General features: G+C 43.5%; 1 protein-coding gene across 3 annotated transcripts in view; it reads right to left on the reverse strand.

Annotated features, from left to right (window-relative positions):
- The window catches only part of veph1 (ventricular zone expressed PH domain-containing 1), a 294,852-nt gene that overhangs the window by 254,220 nt on the left and 22,009 nt on the right, over nucleotides 1-18,623 (reverse strand). The window contains exons 2-3 of one of the 3 annotated variants that reach the window (XM_034168109.1): nucleotides 9,677-10,267; nucleotides 660-878 (exon numbers count right to left, since the gene is read on the reverse strand). In XM_034168109.1, the coding sequence (XP_034024000.1) occupies nucleotides 660-878; nucleotides 9,677-9,814 (357 nt within the window). In that variant the 5' untranslated portion in view covers nucleotides 9,815-10,267. Of the gene's footprint in view, nucleotides 1-659; nucleotides 879-9,676; nucleotides 10,371-18,623 lie in introns of those variants that run through there. The other 2 variants (XM_034168110.1, XM_034168111.1) reach the window with 2 other exon arrangements.

An 18,623-nucleotide genomic window follows, 5' to 3' on the forward strand; every position in this document is an offset into this window, starting at 1 on the left:
TTGTTGCTCACAGATCTTCACCTGTTTTCTAAGCCTATCTTCTACTACTCTTTCCCATAACTTCATGCTGTGGCTGATCAACTTTATGCCTCTGTAGTTACTGCAGCTCTGCCCTTGTTCTTAAAAATAGGAATGCCACATTTCATCTCCACTCCTCAGGCATCCTCGCACTTTCCAAGATTTTATTAAACAATCTGATTAGAAACTCCACTGCCATCTCTCTTAAACATTTCCACGCCTCCACTGGAATGTCATCTGGACCCACTGCCTTTCCACTCCTCATGCTCTTCAATGCAGTATGTCAGAACAACTTTAAAAAGCATGTGTGTTTCGATATCAGGGGAAAAATTATGGAATAGCTTAATAGATCACTTAATGGAAAGTAAAAACATCGACCAGTTTAAAAATAAAATTTAGGAAATGCAAAAGTTAAATGAATATTAGCTTAAAGAACAACATTCTGTGGGTGTTCATACTTTCTTTGTGCAAATTAGTAATAAATTCAATTCAACAATAAAATCTCAGAACTGTTTCTGCTCTTTTTTGTTCTTTTTTGAAAAAGAAAATCATACAATGACCATTAAATGGAAAAGCATACCAGCAGTGTTAGCTTTCTAGTGGATGTTTAATGACTACTTTTGTTCATGTAGTGTGCGTACCTGCAGGATGCAGCTGGTGATGTCTGAGGCTATCTTAGCATGCGGCGTGTCGTCTGTGCTTTCCCCCTGAGGTGTGAGGTTATGTTCCAGACACGACTCCCACAGTCCCACCAGTGCGTTGCTGTGTTTCTCTATGGAGCCCGTCTCCCTTATAGCTGTGGTGATACGCGTTATGCAGATCTCCACCACAGCTTGGTTGTTGTCATTGTTCAAATATTCCTGTCAGCCAGGCACCATAAAGAATGAAGGGTAGCATTTTAATTTGAGGATGACATGTAAAGTAATGGATAATAAATTGCAAACAGATATTTTCTGCATATTTTGACCATACAGGTCTCAGAGTTTAGCATGTACTGTGTAGATGTACTTACTACAAAGTGCTGTTAAACACCATCAGCAACACTACACAATAAATGTTTTAGAAATACGGTACGTTCGGAAAGTATTCACAGCGCTTCACTTTTTCCACATTTTGTTATGTTTTTAATTAGATTTTTTAATTTAACCTTTATTTAACCAGGTTAGTCCCACTAAGATCAAGATCTATTTTGCAAGGGAGAACTGGACAATTATAAAGTTTCAATTCACTTAACCTGCATGTCTTTAAGCCTTATTCCAAAATGGAGTGTTGATTTTTTTTTTTTTTCCTCAAAATGTTTCGGGTGTAAACACAAAAAAGTCACAAGTACATAGTACAGTTTTCAATACTTTGTTGATACACCTTTGGCAGCAACTACAGCCTTCTTGAATATGATGCCACAAGCTTCGTGCACATATCTTTGGGCCCATTTTTTGCCCATTCATCTTTGCAGCACCTCTCAAACTCCGTCAGGTTGGATGGGGAGCGTTGGTGCACAGCCATTTTCAGATCTCTCCAGAGATGTTCAATCTGATTCAGGTCTGGGCTCTGGCAGGCCACTCAAGGACATTCATAGAGTTGTCCTGAAGCCACTCCATTGAAATCTTGGCTGTGTGCTTAGGGTCAATGTCCTGCTGAAAGATGAACCGTCGCTCCAGTCTGAGGTCAAGAGCACTCTGGAGCAGGATTTCATCCAGGATGTCTCTGTACAATGCTGCATTCATTTTTCCCTCAAACATGACTAGTCTCCGAGTTCCTGCCGCTGAAAAACATCCTCACAGCATGATGCTGCCACCACCATGCTTCACTGTAGGGATGGTGCCTGTTTTTCCCTCAAACATGACGCCTGGCATTCACACCATCTTTGTCTCATCAGACCAGAGAATTTTGTTCTTACAGTCTGAGAGGCCTTCAGGTGCATTTTGGCAAACTCCAGGCGGGCTGCCATGTGCCTTTTACTAAGGAGTGGCTTCTGTCTGGCCACTCTACCATACAGGCCTGATTGGTGGATTGCTGCAGAAATGATTGTCCTTCTGGAAGCTTCTCCTCTCTCCACAGAGGAATGTGGAGCTCTGACAGAGTGACCATCAGGTTTTTGGTCACCTCTCTGACTAAGGCCCTTCTTCACTGATCCCTTATGTTGTGTGGGCCGCTTAAGAGGAGGTACTGCTGGCCCACCACCACCAGAGGGCGCCCTGTCTGGAGTGCGGGCTCCAGGCACCAGAGGGCGCTGCCGCCTCACAGGAGCAGCCAGGGTGACAGCTGTCACTTATCGCCTACAACAGCTGTCACCAATCATCCAATCAACTCTTTGCCGAGATATCGCTCTACCGAGGAGGTAACGTACTCAGCCGACTTTGTTGTCTTCCTGACAGGAATACCTGTTACTTTGTGTGTTGGATAGCAGATATTTTGTTTCCTTTTTTCCAACGAGAGGTGGAGGTGGTTTTCCACCATACGTGTTGCTGGGTGCAGACGCACCCACATCTAACTGTTTTTGTTCCTCGCCAGCAGTACCAGATCCGACAAGCGGAGGCAGTGGCCACCTGGGAGTTCAGGACTTGGCGGCTCCAGTATTCCCGGGGTTCGGTGGCGGAGGAAATCGTGTGGTTCCGGTTCTGCTTTGGACAGACGTCTCTTATCTTCGAGCCTGCCCACGCGACACATTTTTGTGAATTGACTTCATTGACTTCATTGTTACCTGTGCTGCTCCACAGCCTGTTCAGTGGATTTTTATTTTATTTTTTAGCACTTGTCATGTGTTACCTGTGCTGCTCCACAGCCTGTTCAGTGGATTTTTATTTTATTTTAGCGCTGTTGTCGTGCGTTGCCTGTGCTACTCCACAGCCTGTCCAGTGGATTTTTATTTTATTTTTAGCACTGTTGTCGTGCGTTACCTGTGCTGCTCCACAGCCTGTTCAGTGGATTTTTATTTTATTTTTTAACACTGTTGTCATGTGTTACCTGTGCTGCTCCACAGCCTGTTCAGTGGATTTTTATTTTATTTTTTAGCACTGTTGTCGTGTGTTACCTGTGCTGCTCCACAGCCTGTTCAGTGGATTTTTATTTTATTTTTTAACACTGTTGTCATGTGTTACCTGTGCTGCTCCACAGCCTGTTCAGTGGATTTTTATTTTATTTTTTAACACTGTTGTCATGTGTTACCTGTGCTGCTCCACAGCCTGTTCAGTGGATTTTTATTTTATTTTTTAGCACTGTTGTCGTGTGTTACCTGTGCTGCTCCACAGCCTGTTCAGTGGATTTTTATTTTATTTTAGCGCTGTTGTCGTGCGTTGCCTGTGCTACTCCACAGCCTGTCCAGTGGATTTTTATTTTATTTTTAGCACTGTTGTCGTGCGTTACCTGTGCTGCTCCACAGCCTGTTCAGTGGATTTTTATTTTATTTTTTACCACTGTTGTCGTGCGTTACCTGTGCTGTTCCACAGCCTGTCCAGTGGATTTTTATTTTATTTTTTACCACTGTTGTCGTGCGTTACCTGTGCTGTTCCACAGCCTGTTCAGTGGATTTTTATTTTATTTTTTACCACTGTTGTCGTGTGTTACCTGTGCTGCTCCACAGCCTGTCCAGTGGATTTTTATTTTATTTTTTACCACTGTTGTCGTGTGTTACCTGTGCTGCTCCACAGCCTGTTCAGTGGATTTTTGTTTTGTTTTTTTGGCACTGTTGTCGTGCGTTACCTGTGCTGCTCCACAGCCTGTCCAGTGGATTTTTATTTTATTTTTTGGCACTGTTGTCGTGCGTTACCTGTGCTGCTCCACAGCCTGTCCAGTGGATTTTGATTTTTATTTATTTATTTATTTATTTTTAGCACTGTTGTCGTGTGTTACCTGTGCTGCTCCACAGCCTGTCCAGTGGATTTTTATTTAGCGCTGTTGTCGTGCGTTACCTGTGCTGCTCCACAGCCTGTCTAGTGGATTTTTATTTTGTTTTAGCACTGTTGTCGTGCGTTGCCTGTGCTGCTCCACAGCCTGTCCAGTGGATTTTTATTTTTATTTTATTTTATTTTTTAGCACTGTTGTTGTGCGTTACCTGTGCTGCTCCACAGCCTGTCTAGTGGATTTTTATTTTGTTTTAGCACTGTTGTCGTGCGTTACCTGTGCTGCTCCACAGCCTGTCCAGTGGATTTTGATTTAGCACTGTTGTCGTGCGTTACCTGTGCTGCTCCACAGCCTGTCCAGTGGATTTTTATTTTGTTTTAGCACTGTTGTCGTGCGTTACCTGTGCTGCTCCACAGCCTGTCCAGTGGATTTTTATTTTGTTTTAGCACTGTTGTCGTGCATTGCCTGTGCTGCTCCACAGCCTGTCCAGTGGAATTTTATTTTTTAGCACTGTTGTCGTGCGTTACCTGTGCTGCTCCACAGCCTGTCTAGTGGATTTTTATTTTGTTTTAGCACTGTTGTCGTGCGTTGCCTGTGCTGCTCCACAGCCTGTCCTGTGGATTTTTATTTTTATTTTATTTTATTTTTTAGCACTGTTGTTGTGCGTTACCTGTGCTGCTCCACAGCCTGTCTAGTGGATTTTTATTTTATTTTAGCACTGTTGTCGTGCGTTACCTGTGCTGCTCCACAGCCTGTTTAGTGTCGGATTCCCTGTTTGGGAATCCGCTAGCTTAGCATAGCTACTAGCTCTTAGCCGTTTTAGCATGGCGGCTTCTCCTGTCTCTCCCGTACTTTTCTGCTCTGGGTGTGAAATGTTTAGTTATTCCTCGGCCTCTTTTAGCAGTAACGGTGCTTGTAATAAGTGCAGCTTATTCGTAGCTTTGGAGGCCAGGCTGGGCGAATTGGAGGCTTGGCTCCGCACCGTGGAAAATTCTACAGCTGGCCAGGCCCCTGTGGTCGGTGCGGACCAAGGTAGCTTAGCCGCCGTTAGTTCCCCCCTGGCAGACCCCGTGCAGTCGGGAAGGCAGGCTGACTGGGTGACTGTGAGGCGGAAGCGTAGCCCTAAACAGAAGCCCCGTGTACACCGTCAACCCGTTCACATCTCTAACCGTTTTTCCCCACTCGACGATACACTCGCCGAGGATCAAACTCTGGTTATTGGCGACTCTGTTTTGAGAAATGTGAAGTTGGCGACACCAGCAACCATTGTCAATTGTCTTCCGGGGGCCAGAGCAGGCGACATCGAAGGACATTTGAAATTGCTGGCTAAGGCTAAGCGTAAATTTGGTAAGATTGTAATTCACGTCGGCAGTAATGACACTCGGTTACGCCAATCGGAGGTCACTAAAATTAGCATTGAATCGGTGTGTAACTTTGCAAAAACAATGTCGGACTCTGTTGTTTTCTCTGGGCCCCTCCCCAGTCGGACCGGGAGTGACATGTTTAGCCGCATGTTCTCCTTGAATTGCTGGCTGTCTGAGTGGTGTCCAAAAAATGAGGTGGGCTTCATTGATAATTGGCAAAGCTTCTGGGGAAAACCTGGTCTTGTTAGGAGAGACGGCATCCATCCCACTTTAGAGGGAGCAGCTCTCATTTCTAGATATCTGGCCAATTTTTTGGGATCCTCCAAACTGTGACTGTCTAGCGTTGGGACCAGGAGGCAGAGCTGTGGTCTTATACACCTCTCTGCAGCTTCTCTCCCCCTGCCATCCCCCTATTACCCCATCCCCGTAGAGACGGTGCCTGCTCCCAGACCACCAATAACTAGCAAAAATCTATTTAAGCATAAAAATTCAAAAAGAAGAAATAATATAGCACCTTCAATTGCACCACAGACTAAAACAGTTAAATGTGGTCTATTAAACATTAGGTCTCTTTCTTCTAAGTCCCTGTTGGTAAATGATATAATAATTGATCAACGTATTGATTTATTCTGCCTAACAGAAACTTGGTTACAGCAGGATGAATATGTTAGTTTAAATGAGTCAACACCCCCGAGTCACACTAACTGTCAGAATGCTCGTAGCACGGGCCGGGGCGGAGGATTAGCAGCAATCTTCCATTCCAGCTTATTAATTAATCAAAAACCTAGACAGAGCTTTAATTCATTTGAAAGCTTGTCTCTTAGTCTTGTCCATCCAAATTGGAAGTCCCAAAAACCAGTTTTATTTGTTATTATCTATCGTCCACCTGGTCGTTACTGTGAGTTTCTCTGTGAATTTTCAGACCTTTTGTCTGACTTAGTGCTTAGCTCAGATAAGATAATTATAGTGGGCGATTTTAACATCCACACAGATGCTGAGAATGACAGCCTCAACACTGCATTTAATCTATTATTAGACTCTATCGGCTTTGCTCAAAAAGTAAATGAGTCCACCCACCACTTTAATCATATTTTAGATCTTGTTCTGACTTATGGTATGGAAATAGAAGACTTAACAGTATTCCCTGAAAACTCCCTTTTGTCTGATCATTTTTTAATAACATTTACATTTACCCTGATGGACTACCCTGCAGTGGGGAATAAGTTTCATTACACTAGAAGTCTTTCAGAAAGCGCTGTAACTAGGTTTAAGGATATGATTCCTTCTTTATGTTCTCTAATGTCATATACCAACACAGAGCAGAGTAGCTACCTAAACTCTGTAAGGGAGTTAGAGTATCTTGTCAATAGTTTTACATCCTCATTGAAGACAACTTTGGATGCTGTAGCTCCTCTGAAAAAGAGAGCTTTAAATCAGAAGTGTCTGACTCCGTGGTATAACTCACAAACTCGTAGCTTAAAGCTGATAACCCGTAAGTTGGAGAGGAAATGGCGTCTCACTAATTTAGAAGATCTTCACTTAGCCTGGAAAAAGAGTTTGTTGCTCTATAAGAAAGCCCTTCGTGAAGCTAGGACATCTTTCTACTCATCACTAATTGAAGAAAATAAGAACAACCCCAGGTTTCTTTTCAGCACTGTAGCCAGGCTGACAAAGAGTCAGAGCTCTATTGAGCTGAGTATTCCATTAACTTTAACTAGTAATGACTTCATGACTTTCTTTGCTAACAAAATTTTGACTATTAGAGAAAAAATTACTCATAACCATCCCAAAGATGTATCGTTATCTTTGGCTGCTTTCAGTGATGCCGGTATTTGGTTAGACTCTTTCTCTCCGATTGTTCTGTCTGAGTTATTTTCATTAGTTACTTCATCCAAACCATCAACATGCTTATTAGACCCCATTCCTGCCAGGCTGCTCAAGGAAGTCCTACCATTATTTAATGCTTCAATCTTAAATATGATCAATCTATCTTTGTTAGTTGGTTATGTACCACAGGCCTTTAAGGTGGCAGTAATTAAACCATTACTTAAAAAGCCATCACTTGACCCAGCTATCTTAGCTAATTATAGGCCAATCTCCAACCTTCCTTTTCTCTCAAAGATTCTTGAGAGGGTAGTTGTAAAACAGCTAACTGATCACCTGCAGAGGAATGGTCTATTTGAAGAGTTTCAGTCAGGTTTTAGAATTCATCATAGTACAGAAACAGCATTAGTGAAGGTTACAAATGATCTTCTTATGGCTTCGGACAGTGGACTTATCTCTGTGCTTGTTCTGTTGGACCTCAGTGCTGCTTTTGATACTGTTGACCATAAAATTTTATTACAGAGATTAGAGCATGTCATAGGTATTAAAGGCATTGCGCTGCGGTGGTTTGAATCATATTTGTCTAATAGATTACAGTTTGTTCATGTAAATGGGGAATCTTCTTCACAGACTAAAGTTAATTATGGAGTTCCACAAGGTTCTGTGCTAGGACCAATTTTATTCACTTTATACATGCTTCCCTTGGGCAGTATTATTAGACGGTATTGCTTAAATTTTCATTGTTACGCAGATGATACCCAGCTTTATCTATCCATGAAGCCAGAGGATACGCACCAATTAGCTAAACTGCAGGATTGTCTTACAGACATAAAGACATGGATGACCTCTAATTTCCTGCTTTTAAACTCAGATAAAACTGAAGTTATTGTACTTGGCCCCACAAATCTTAGAAGCATGGTGTCTAACCAGATCGTTACTCTGGATGGCATTTCCCTGATCTCTAGTAATACTGTGAGAAATCTTGGAGTTATTTTTGATCAGGATATGTCATTCAAAGCGCATATTAAACAAATATGTAGGACTGCCTTTTTGCATTTACGCAATATCTCTAAAGTCAGAAAGGTCTTGTCTCAGAGTGATGCTGAAAAACTAATTCATGCATTTATTTCCTCTAGGCTGGACTATTGTAATTCATTATTATCAGGTTGTCCTAAAAGTTCCCTAAAAAGCCTTCAGTTGGTTCAGAATGCTGCAGCTAGAGTACTGACGGGGACTAGCAGGAGAGAGCATATCTCACCCGTGTTGGCCTCCCTTCATTGGCTTCCTGTTAATGCTAGAATAGAATTTAAAATTCTTCTTCTTACTTATAAGGTTTTGAATAATCAGGTCCCATCTTATCTTAGGGACCTCGTAGTACCATATTACCCCATTAGAGCGCTTCGCTCTCAGACTGCGGGCTTACTTGTAGTTCCTAGGGTTTGTAAGAGTAGAATGGGAGGCAGAGCCTTCAGCTTTCAGGCTCCTCTCCTGTGGAACCAGCTCCCAATTCAGATCAGGGAGACAGATACCCTCTCTACTTTTAAGATTAGGCTTAAAACTTTCCTTTTCGCTAAGGCTTATAGTTAGGGCTGGATCGGGTGACCCTGGACCATCCCTTGGTTATGTTGCTTTAGACGTAGACTGTGTTTCATAATTATTGTATGGCCTTGCCTTGCAATGTGGAGCGCCTTGGGGCAACTGTTTGTTGTGATTTGGCGCTATACAAGAAAAAAGTTGATTGATTGATTGATTGATTGACTATTATTGTAATCTGCTGTGTTTGTTGTGCTTATTCACAACAGTAAAGTGTTGTTATTTGACTTCCTCCATTGTCCGTTCATTTGCGCCCCCTGTTGTGGGTCCGTGTCACTACACTTTCCCAACACCTTAGTTTCGACAGGCAGGCAGCTCTAGGATGAGTCCTGGTGGATCCGAACCTCTTGTATTTACAGATGATGGAGGCCACTGTGCTCACTGGGACCTTCAAAGCAGCAGAAATGTTTCTGTACCCTTCCCCAGATTTGTGCCTTGAGACAATACTGTCTCGGAGGTCTACAGACAATTCCTATGACTTCATGCTTGGTTTGTGCTCTGACATGCACTGTCAACTGTTGGACCTTATATGTAGACAAGGGTGTGCCTTTCCAAATCATGTCCAGTCAACTAAACTTACCCCAGGTGGACACCAATTAAGCTGCAGAAGCAGCTCAAGGATGATCAGTAGAAACAGGATGCACCTGAGCTTAATTCTGAGCTTCATGGCAAAGCCTGTGAATACTTATGTACATGTGATTTCTTTGAGTTTTTTTTTTTTTATAAATTTACAAAAATCCCTCCAAACACTTTTTTCACCCTTTTTTCATGGGATATTGTGTGTAGAATTTTGACTAAAATTTTTATTTATTTCATTTTAGAATAAGGCTGTAACATAACAAAAGGTGATAAAAGTGAAGCGCTGTGAACACTTTCTGGATGCACCGTATGGCATTCATACATGACATAACATTTGAAAGAGTTGTAGAAGCTCTGTAAAGACGCACTGAGGCTGTTCTGGTGTCTCATACAGTCCAGGCACCTTCCCAGCTATTGGTTTGAATTTGTCTGAGTTTTGGTTTACACATGCGACTAACCAGTGAGCAGGAGATGGCCTTGATCTTGTCCAAAGCCTGAGACAGACAGTCTTCAATTTCTGCATCTTCTAGAGAAAACAGATCCCCTGCTCTGGACAGATCCCTCTGATCCAGAACCTGACTGAACAGCTGGTGCATCTTGGGCCAGCGAGGTTTTGGGTTTCAAACCAGATCAGGACTCATGCGGCAGAGTTTAATATATTTTCATTAAGAACGAGTGGAGCCTCAACGTTATGACCCAGCAATGAATAATAAAGAGCAAAACAGTTGTTTGCTTCTTGGCTTAAAAACAAACAAACAAACAAACAATATCCCAAGAAAATATGAAGTAACACCTTCTGAAGTGATGCCCAATTACAACAAAAATCAATTTTCCGGCTGGTAACTCTGACTCCACAGAGGAATACAGATTATTAACAATACAAAAAAAAAAAAAAAATTATTATTGGCGTGTTTTGAATTTTTCATCAGTGTGACCCAGGTCAGATAGCTTAGATAACATTGGATGGATTCTGGCCAATGTCATTTGGGTCTAGTTGGGGCATGTTACCATGGAGATGAGGAATTTTCTGTCAAAAGCAGAGGGGTATCCTGAAAGAGAGCACAGAAGACAGGGAGGTTTAAATTATGACCAAGAAGCATGCAAATGGTTAGAGTTTTGACAAGAAAAAAATATATCGCTGACACTTTTGTTGAAGTCTGAGAAACTATAAATGGAAAACAGGATTAAATTGTCCTGTTCACCTGAACTCAATGTCTTTCAAAGTGGGAGTAGGCTGGAGCACACAGAGGGAACCCACACAAGCACGGGGAGAACAAGCAAACTCTGCATTAAATGGACTGGATTGGAAGCCCTTCTGGGACTTTCCCACTGTGAGGCAACAGTGCTCACCAATTAGCCACCATGCTGCCCTACCCTATTTCATCATCAGGATATGAAAAACAAAAGCACCCACACAGAACCTAAATATGACACAACCAGAGAAAACAAGACACATTACAGAAACATTTACTGAAAATGAAGATTAACAACAGGTTTAAAAGTATCCAACACCATTTAATTCACAGAAACCAATGAAGCGTGTAATGGGCCTTTCTCACTGAACACGTCGGAAGCATCAAATGCGTCAAAAATCGGTCTAAAAAGCATTATTTTCAATGAGACGCATTGCTTTTTAGATGCGTCAGAAGCGTCACGTCAAAAGCCGAGCTAAAGCGAACCTTCTGACAGGTTCAGAACTTCAACCCAATCCAACTTTCGCGCTGTCCAATAGGAATGACGCGTCGCGCCAAAACACGGAAGACTAGTAGCAGAAACCACTGATCTGTACAAAACAGATCGGTGCAGAAACCACTGATCTCTACAAAACAGAAATGTGTCACAGAACTGCTCATTTATAGAGCAGTTTTCTGAAGAAAAATCCTTGGAAATGTTTTTTTGTTGTTTGTTACCTCAAAATTTCTGATTACTGTTAAAAATAGTTTAGAACACTTGTAATTAAAATAGCTAAATAAATCAATAAATGGTTCTTTAGAAACATTTCATCTGTAAATTAAAACTACCTGTTATTTCAGATTAGATAATTCCTTGTTTAACATAAGGAACATTTATTTTTAGACAAATAAAATAACATGGAAATTTGTACATTTTTTAAGTCTGGTAGATTATTTATATCTCATTTCAACCAGAAAAAACAGATACTGTAAATAAATACAAATGTCTATTATAAATGCAACAGGAAATAATTTAATGACTGCAGTGTGATTGTAAAGTAGGATTTCTGTGACATAAACCTCATGATGAATTTTTTATAGTCATTTCAACTTGTAATTTCGTCAAAATATGTAATTGCCTTTAATGTTGTTATCAGGACAGAGTCATTTCTAAAATATGAATTTGAGCACAATACGTGGAGAGCTTCTATCTGTGCAAATGTCTTTTGACTTTGATTTGTGGACATTTTTAATGATCTGTTCATTTATTGTTAAAATATAAAATGAAACAGCTTTTTAAAAAATAATAAAATAGTGGCTGTTGAAAGAGCCTTTTATTTAGAAGCAGGTGATGTTATGCTGGATTCTCGGGACCAGATGAAGGTCTCTTCTGCAGCTTTGAACTCTGGTGGTGTTGCTGAAGAGCAGAGATGTTTTCTTTCGACTGGACTTCGTGGTGTTCAGCTCATCAATGGAAGTTTGGTTGTCTGCACAGCAAATGTGCCTGATTGGGACAAATAAAAATATTCCTTTAAATATAAAGAAACACTAAACAGTTTATATATTAAAAAAAAGAAGAAAAAAAAAAACACCTGAAAAAAAGTTATTTAAAACTGAGCTTTTGTGGTATCTGAAAAAAGCTCAGATCAACTGTGCTAAAAGGCTAAGCTAACATTAACTGATCATTAAACCTTCACAGGAGTGCAGTAACTGTCACGTTTTATTTTTATTTTATCCTCACCTCGATAAAGCTGCAGAACTAAACTCCGTTGGGCAAACTGGGACTTCGCATATATCCAAAAAGTGGGAGATTTTGGACTGAGTGGGTTTGCTCCATCCCCCCAGCTGCCTGCCTCGCTCTGCCCACTGATGATGCCTAAAGGCCAGCTTCTCCGTGCAGGTCGGCCCGCTGTCGCGGTTCGATCGATATCCCACCAAGTCGTCAGTCCTCCCTCGGTCGGCGTCACTCCGAAAAGTAGCTGAAAAAAACCTTCTCCCAGCAGGGTGATGGGAGAATCATTCTACTGCTGTGTAGGGAACTTTCTTGCCTATATGTGCATTTTTTTTCCCCACCTGCAGAGTGCATCAGATGCTAGCAGTCAGCCTTAGAGTAAACACATGTACTGAACAGCCATCAGATTCTCATTTGCTATAACATGACTGAATGAATTTAGCAAAGGTATTTGCTAAATTTTGGCAAAATTTAGTGATACCCAAGTGGAAACCATTTGCAAAATTCAGTAGGCTTTTGGCAATGATGCCATGAATGCAAATGAAAGAGTGGCATAACCACTTCAAAAATGGGTACAAATCAGTCGTGAGCGAAGCATATTCTGGTAGGCCATCCACAAGCCAAAATGACCAAGTTATTGTCAGAATACAGACTTTGGTCATGGATTATCATTGTGTCACCATCCAAGACTTGTGGACGAGGGCATGTGGAGAGTCTCAGCATAATTAGTGCTGAAGCTTCTCATGGTGGAGCAGAAGCAACTGCATCTGGAGGTTTCGCAGGACATGCTGGAATGCACAAATGGCTACCCAACTTCCCAAAGACTGTCAACACTGATGACATGGGTTTACAGGTACAACCAGGAAACCAAATTTCAGTCATCACAATGGAAACATGCACAGCCCGTCTGCTCTGTGTCAGCCTGATCCCATTGAATCTCAGCAGCTAAGCAGTGTGGGATCTGGTAAGTACTTGGATTGGAGACCTCTTTGGACCACCAGCGGCTGGTGTGTTTCTCCAGGTAAAACTGGAGTTGCGTCAGGAAGGGCATCTGGCGTAAAACTTGTGGCAAATACCGATGCAAATCTCGTATCCACTGTGGTGACCCTGAACAGAATGGGAGCAGGCGAATGGACAACAACAACAATGGAAACATGCAACATCGCTGAGGCCAAAAAAGCACGGCAGGTGTGCAGCAATGTCAAAGTCATGCTTACCGTTTTTTGACTCCTGTGGGGTGGTGCATCATGAGTATGCACCAGAAGGCCAAAATATTAATAGAATATTAATGTGAGGTCCTACATCACCTTTGTGATGCTATGTGCTGTAAATGACAGGATGTGTTGGTGATAAAAAGTTGGCAGCTCCATCATGACAATGCACCCACCCATTCTGCTCAGCTGATTCAGCGTTTCCTGACCAAACACAACACTCTTGTGATTTGTCAGGCTCCCAAGTCTCCTGACATGGCTTTTGGTTGTTCCCTAAGATCAAAACAACACTAAAAGGGACTCTATTTGAGTTGTGAGAAGACATCATGCAGAACACGATGACCCAGCTGGACACCATTCCAAAAGAGGCCTTCCAGAAAACTTCCAATAGTGGCAGGGACTACTGGGAGAAGTGTGTGAAGTCCCAAAGTGACTACTTCAAAAGGGAGTTAAGATTTCAAAACCCCATGTGAGTAATTGTATTTTTCATGACAAAATGTCAAATTCTTTTTGAATGTACCTTGTTTATTTTAAAATGTAGTTTGCTAAGTACAGGTGCAATCAGAGGGAATGCAGCTAAACAAGATAAAATATGAAGAAATGGTACTGCTCCTTGGTAATATATGGCATGTGATATAAATGGCAGCGCCAGAGTTGGCAGTGGCTGCAGCGGTGTCGCCGACCGAATGGTTCCCCTAAAAATTGGAAAATTGGGCCCCCGATGACCCGGTTCACGGATCAAGACCTCATTTCTGCTTCAGACTGCACTCCAGTCATCATCTATCTCAGTGACAGATATCTGAAGCTTTTGTACAACAATCATTTCCACATAAATTCAGTATTATTTCCTCATCAAAGGCGGCAGAAGCGATCAGAGCGCTGTGGCTAATCGAGCTGCTAGCTGATGCGTTCACTGCACATCGGACATTTCAAAGCGTCACGGAATTTCACCTTGTTTCTGCTTAAAACAGACTTTAGAATGATTTAAGAGGTTTTACCTTTATCATCTGATGGTTAATAATCCCATTAATCCATTTGATTGCTTTGGGTGAAGAGACTCCAGCTCTGACATGCTGCTGTGGTCCCAAATGACGCATGCGCAGATGCAAAAGGCGGACCGATTTTATGGGTGGGTCATTCGGTCTGCGACACCAGCTCATGATAACAACACAGAGAAAAACAGAGTTTAAAGTCAACCCCCGTCAAAGAAGCAAGAATAGAAAGGTTTATGACTGACAACATCTACTGCTACTCCACGCAGCAAGGATTGGACACATCGATCTGAACACCTGGGATTTATTGCATTCCCAGCTACGCAGACACAGAGAGGCCAGCTCAGCACCAATGCCTCCCCATATGGCGGCTCTCCGAGAGAGGCTGCAATGGCGGTGGTGTATGCAGAAGCAGAAGTGGGGGGGTGCGCGGTGGGCTCAGCGCGAGGGCTAAAGCTAGCCTCTGCTGTATGCTGATTCCTGCATTTCCGGACCACATACCTGGCTGTGTGCTCAAGGGGTGTGCAGAACATCTGGCAGAGGTCTTGACAGACATTTTTAACATCTCCCTGTGTCAAGCAATTGTGCCTTTGTGTTTCAAAACGTCAGCCATCATCCCAGTCCCCAAAAGACCCTCCATCACCACCCTTAATGATTACTGCCCTGTAGACCTCACTTCCATAATCATGAAGTGTTTTAAAACACTAATAAAAAAGCACATCACCTCCATTTTACCTCCGACAATCAACCCCCCAACAGTTTCCATACTGACCAAATCTTATCCACTGCTCTCTACCTGTCCATGGAACACATGGAGAGGAAAAATGCATGGGTACAGATGCTGCTGGTTGATTCTGGTTTTGTGTTTAACACCATAACTCCACAGCATCTGATTGAATACCCCCCTGCTAAACTGGATAAAGGCCTCAGTTTGTGCATGGAGGTAACAGCAGGTCGAACACCATCATCTTAAGCACAGGCTCTCCACAAGGGTGTGTACTGAGTACCCTCCTCTTCACCCTCATGACCCACAACTGTTGTGCAAAGTTCAGCACAAATCATATCATCAAATATGCTGATAACAGAACCGTAGTGGGGCTCATCCGGAAGACTTTCACAGAACACTGGCCGCGCGTTGCTAGCTGTTAGCGCTGTCAGTTGAGAGCGAGAGAAAGTCGCGTACCGAATGGGTGAATTTAAGCTACCATACAAAAGTATTGATGTGGATTCTGATACAGAATTACTGTTTCACATTTGATAGATTTTCACATTTGATGGATTACGCACTGACCGCTGTTGAAGCGACGCTGCCTCACGGTAAGCCTCGCCTACCAAATTACCCACAGAAAAATAAACTGTGTAAATGATGGAATTGGATTAGAATGGGAATAACCCCCTTGTGCCTGATGATTTGCGGATGTTCATGCAGTTATACAGTCGCAAATATCCATAAGGTCAATTTGCGTTTCTTTTCTATAAAATCTTTTAGTTTCTTTCAATACAATTAGGGTTATTCCATAATTGTATAGAAAGAATGGTGCAATATAAAATGCAGACTATAGAATACACTGTAGTAACTTCATCCTTGTAACATTTTCACATGTGCAATATCCTGTGTCCTTTATTTATTTATGGTATGTTGTGTATATACAGATACAGAAGATAGTTATCAATAGTTTTTTTATCCTATTTATAACTGTCATACACCTTGGATTTTTATTCTGTGCTTTTATTCTGTATTTTTATTTAATTGTGCAGTGCATCAAAAATTTAATTCTGTGACATGTTTCTGAGTCTGAGAACAACAATCATACAGTACATATAAAAACCCACACATGCACATTTGCATGCATGTACTCCTGGGATGGGTGACTATATTTTTTTTAAACCAGTCAACAGACAGACATTCTTTAAACAAATCACCAGAAATGTATTTGTCTACCTAAATTCTTAAAATCTTAATTAAATTTTGTCATAAAAGTAAACCAAAAGCTTAACCTCATTCATGAGACAGTACAAGATTTAAGACTATAGGAATGCATGTGTATGTTAACCATTTACTGGTCATTACCGCGCTTTCTGTGAGCCTCAATTAAACATTAAAACATTAACACGATGAACTGTCACAGTGTGAGGAAAAGGAATGCACACTGCTGTTTCTCATGTTTTCTCGTGTAAACTGCTGCTAAATTCATTAAATGTGTTAGCTTTATTTTTATTGATTTTTAAAAAGTTTTTAAACATAACACTTGAAATAAAATTTAAACCAGATATCTGTTTCACTGGATTTCAACAGCTCTGAATCTAAAGTGAACAAGATTAAACAGATTTCAGACTTTTGAAAATAGATACTGTACATATGATGGGTTTTTAATTGTAATATTTTATCAACCTCCATGACCAGTGAAAGATCAAGGACCGAGACGTCACCCGGTATGGCAGAGCCGGGGTCCCACCCTGGAGCCAGGTCGGGGGTTGGGGCTCGCGCGCGAGCGCCTGGTGGTCGGGCCTTAGCCCATGGGGCCTGGCCGGACTCAGCCCGAAGCAGCAACATGGGCCCGCCCTCCTGTGGGTTCACCACCTGCAGAGGGGGCCATGGGGGTCGGGTGCAGAGAGGATTGGGTGGCGGTCGAGGGCGGGTGGCCCGGCGGCCCGGTCCATGCTCACAGCCCCTAGCTGTTGGGACGTGGAATGTCAGCTCGCTGAGGGACAAGGAGCCTGAGCTTGTGTGGGAGGTTGAGAGATACCGACTAGAGATAGTCGGGCTCACCTCCACGCACAGCATGGGCTCTGGTACCCAACTCCTGGAGAGGGGCTGGACGCTTCATTTTTCTGGCGTTGCCCACGGGGAGAGGCGGAGAGCTGGGGTTGCATTGCTTATTGCTCCCCAGCTCAGTCGCCATGTGTTGGAGTTCACGCCGGTGAACGAGAAGGTCGTGTCCCTACGCCTTCGGGTCGGGGACAGGTCTCTCACTGTTGTCTCGGCCTATGGACCAAGCGGCTGTGCAGAGTACCCGACCTTCCTGGAGTCCCTGGGAGGGGTACTAGATAGCGCTCCGACTGGGGACTCCATTGTTCTCCTAGGGGATTTCAACGCCCACGTGGGCGGCGACAGTGAGACCTGGAGGGGGGTGATCTGGAAGCATGGCCTCCCCGATCTGAACCCGAGTGGTGTTCAGTTGTTGGACTTCTGTGGTAGTCACAGTTTGTCCATCACGAACACCATGTTCGAGCACAAGGGTGTCCATAAGTGCACGTGGCACCAGGACACCCTGAGCCGGAGGTCGATGATCGACTTTGTAGTCGTATCATCTGACCTTCAGCCACGTGTCTCGGACACTCGAGTAAAGAGAGGGGCAGAGCTGTCGACCAATCACCACCTGGTGGTGAGTTGGATACGCTGGGAGGGGAGGAAGCTGGTCAGACCTGGCAGGCCCAAACGTATCGTGAGGGTCTGCTCACGAGCTTCTCCCAGATCTCGGGGGAGGTTGGAGACATGGAGTCCGAGTGGACCATGTTCTCCACCTCCATTGTTGATGCGGCCGCTCGTAACTGTGGTCGCAAGGTCTCTGGTGCCTGTTGCGGCAGCAATCCCCGAACCCGGTGGTGGACACCGGAAGTAAGGGATGCCATCAAGCTGAAGAAGGAGTCCTACTTATCTTTGTTGGTAGGTGGGACCCCAGAGGCAGCTGACAGGTACCGGCAGGCCAAGCGAGCCGCAGCCCGTGTGGTCGCAGAGGCAAAAACCCGGGTCTGGGAGGAGTTCGGGGAAGCTATGGAGGAGGACTATCGGTCAGCCTTGAAGAGATTCTGGCAAACCGTCCGACGCCTCAGGAGGCGGAAGCAGCTCCCCACCCGCACCGTAAACAGTGCCGGTGGGGAGCTGTTGACCCTGACTGGGGATGTTGTTGGGCGGTGGAAGGAGTACTTGAGGATCTCCTCAATCCCATCGTCACGTCTTCCGAAGAGGAAGCAGAGACTGGGGACCCAGAGGCGGACTCATCCATTACCCAGGCAGAAGTCACCGAGATGGTTAGAAAGCTCCTCGGTGGCAAGGCTCCTGGGGTGGATGAAGTCCGTCCTGAGTACCTTAAGTCTCTGGATGTTGTGGGACTGTCTTGACACGCCTCTGCAACATCGCGTGGCGATCGGGGACAGTGCCTCTGGATTGGCAGACCGGGGTGGTGGTCCCTCTGTTTAAGAAGGGGGACCGGAGGGTGTGTTCCAACTATAGGGGGATCACACTCCTCAGCATCCCCGGTAAGGTCTATTTCAGAGCACGTCTGTCTCAATGTTCC

Source organism: Thalassophryne amazonica, chromosome 4 (assembly GCF_902500255.1).
Source record: "Thalassophryne amazonica chromosome 4, fThaAma1.1, whole genome shotgun sequence".
Lineage (NCBI taxonomy): Eukaryota > Metazoa > Chordata > Actinopteri > Batrachoidiformes > Batrachoididae > Thalassophryne > Thalassophryne amazonica.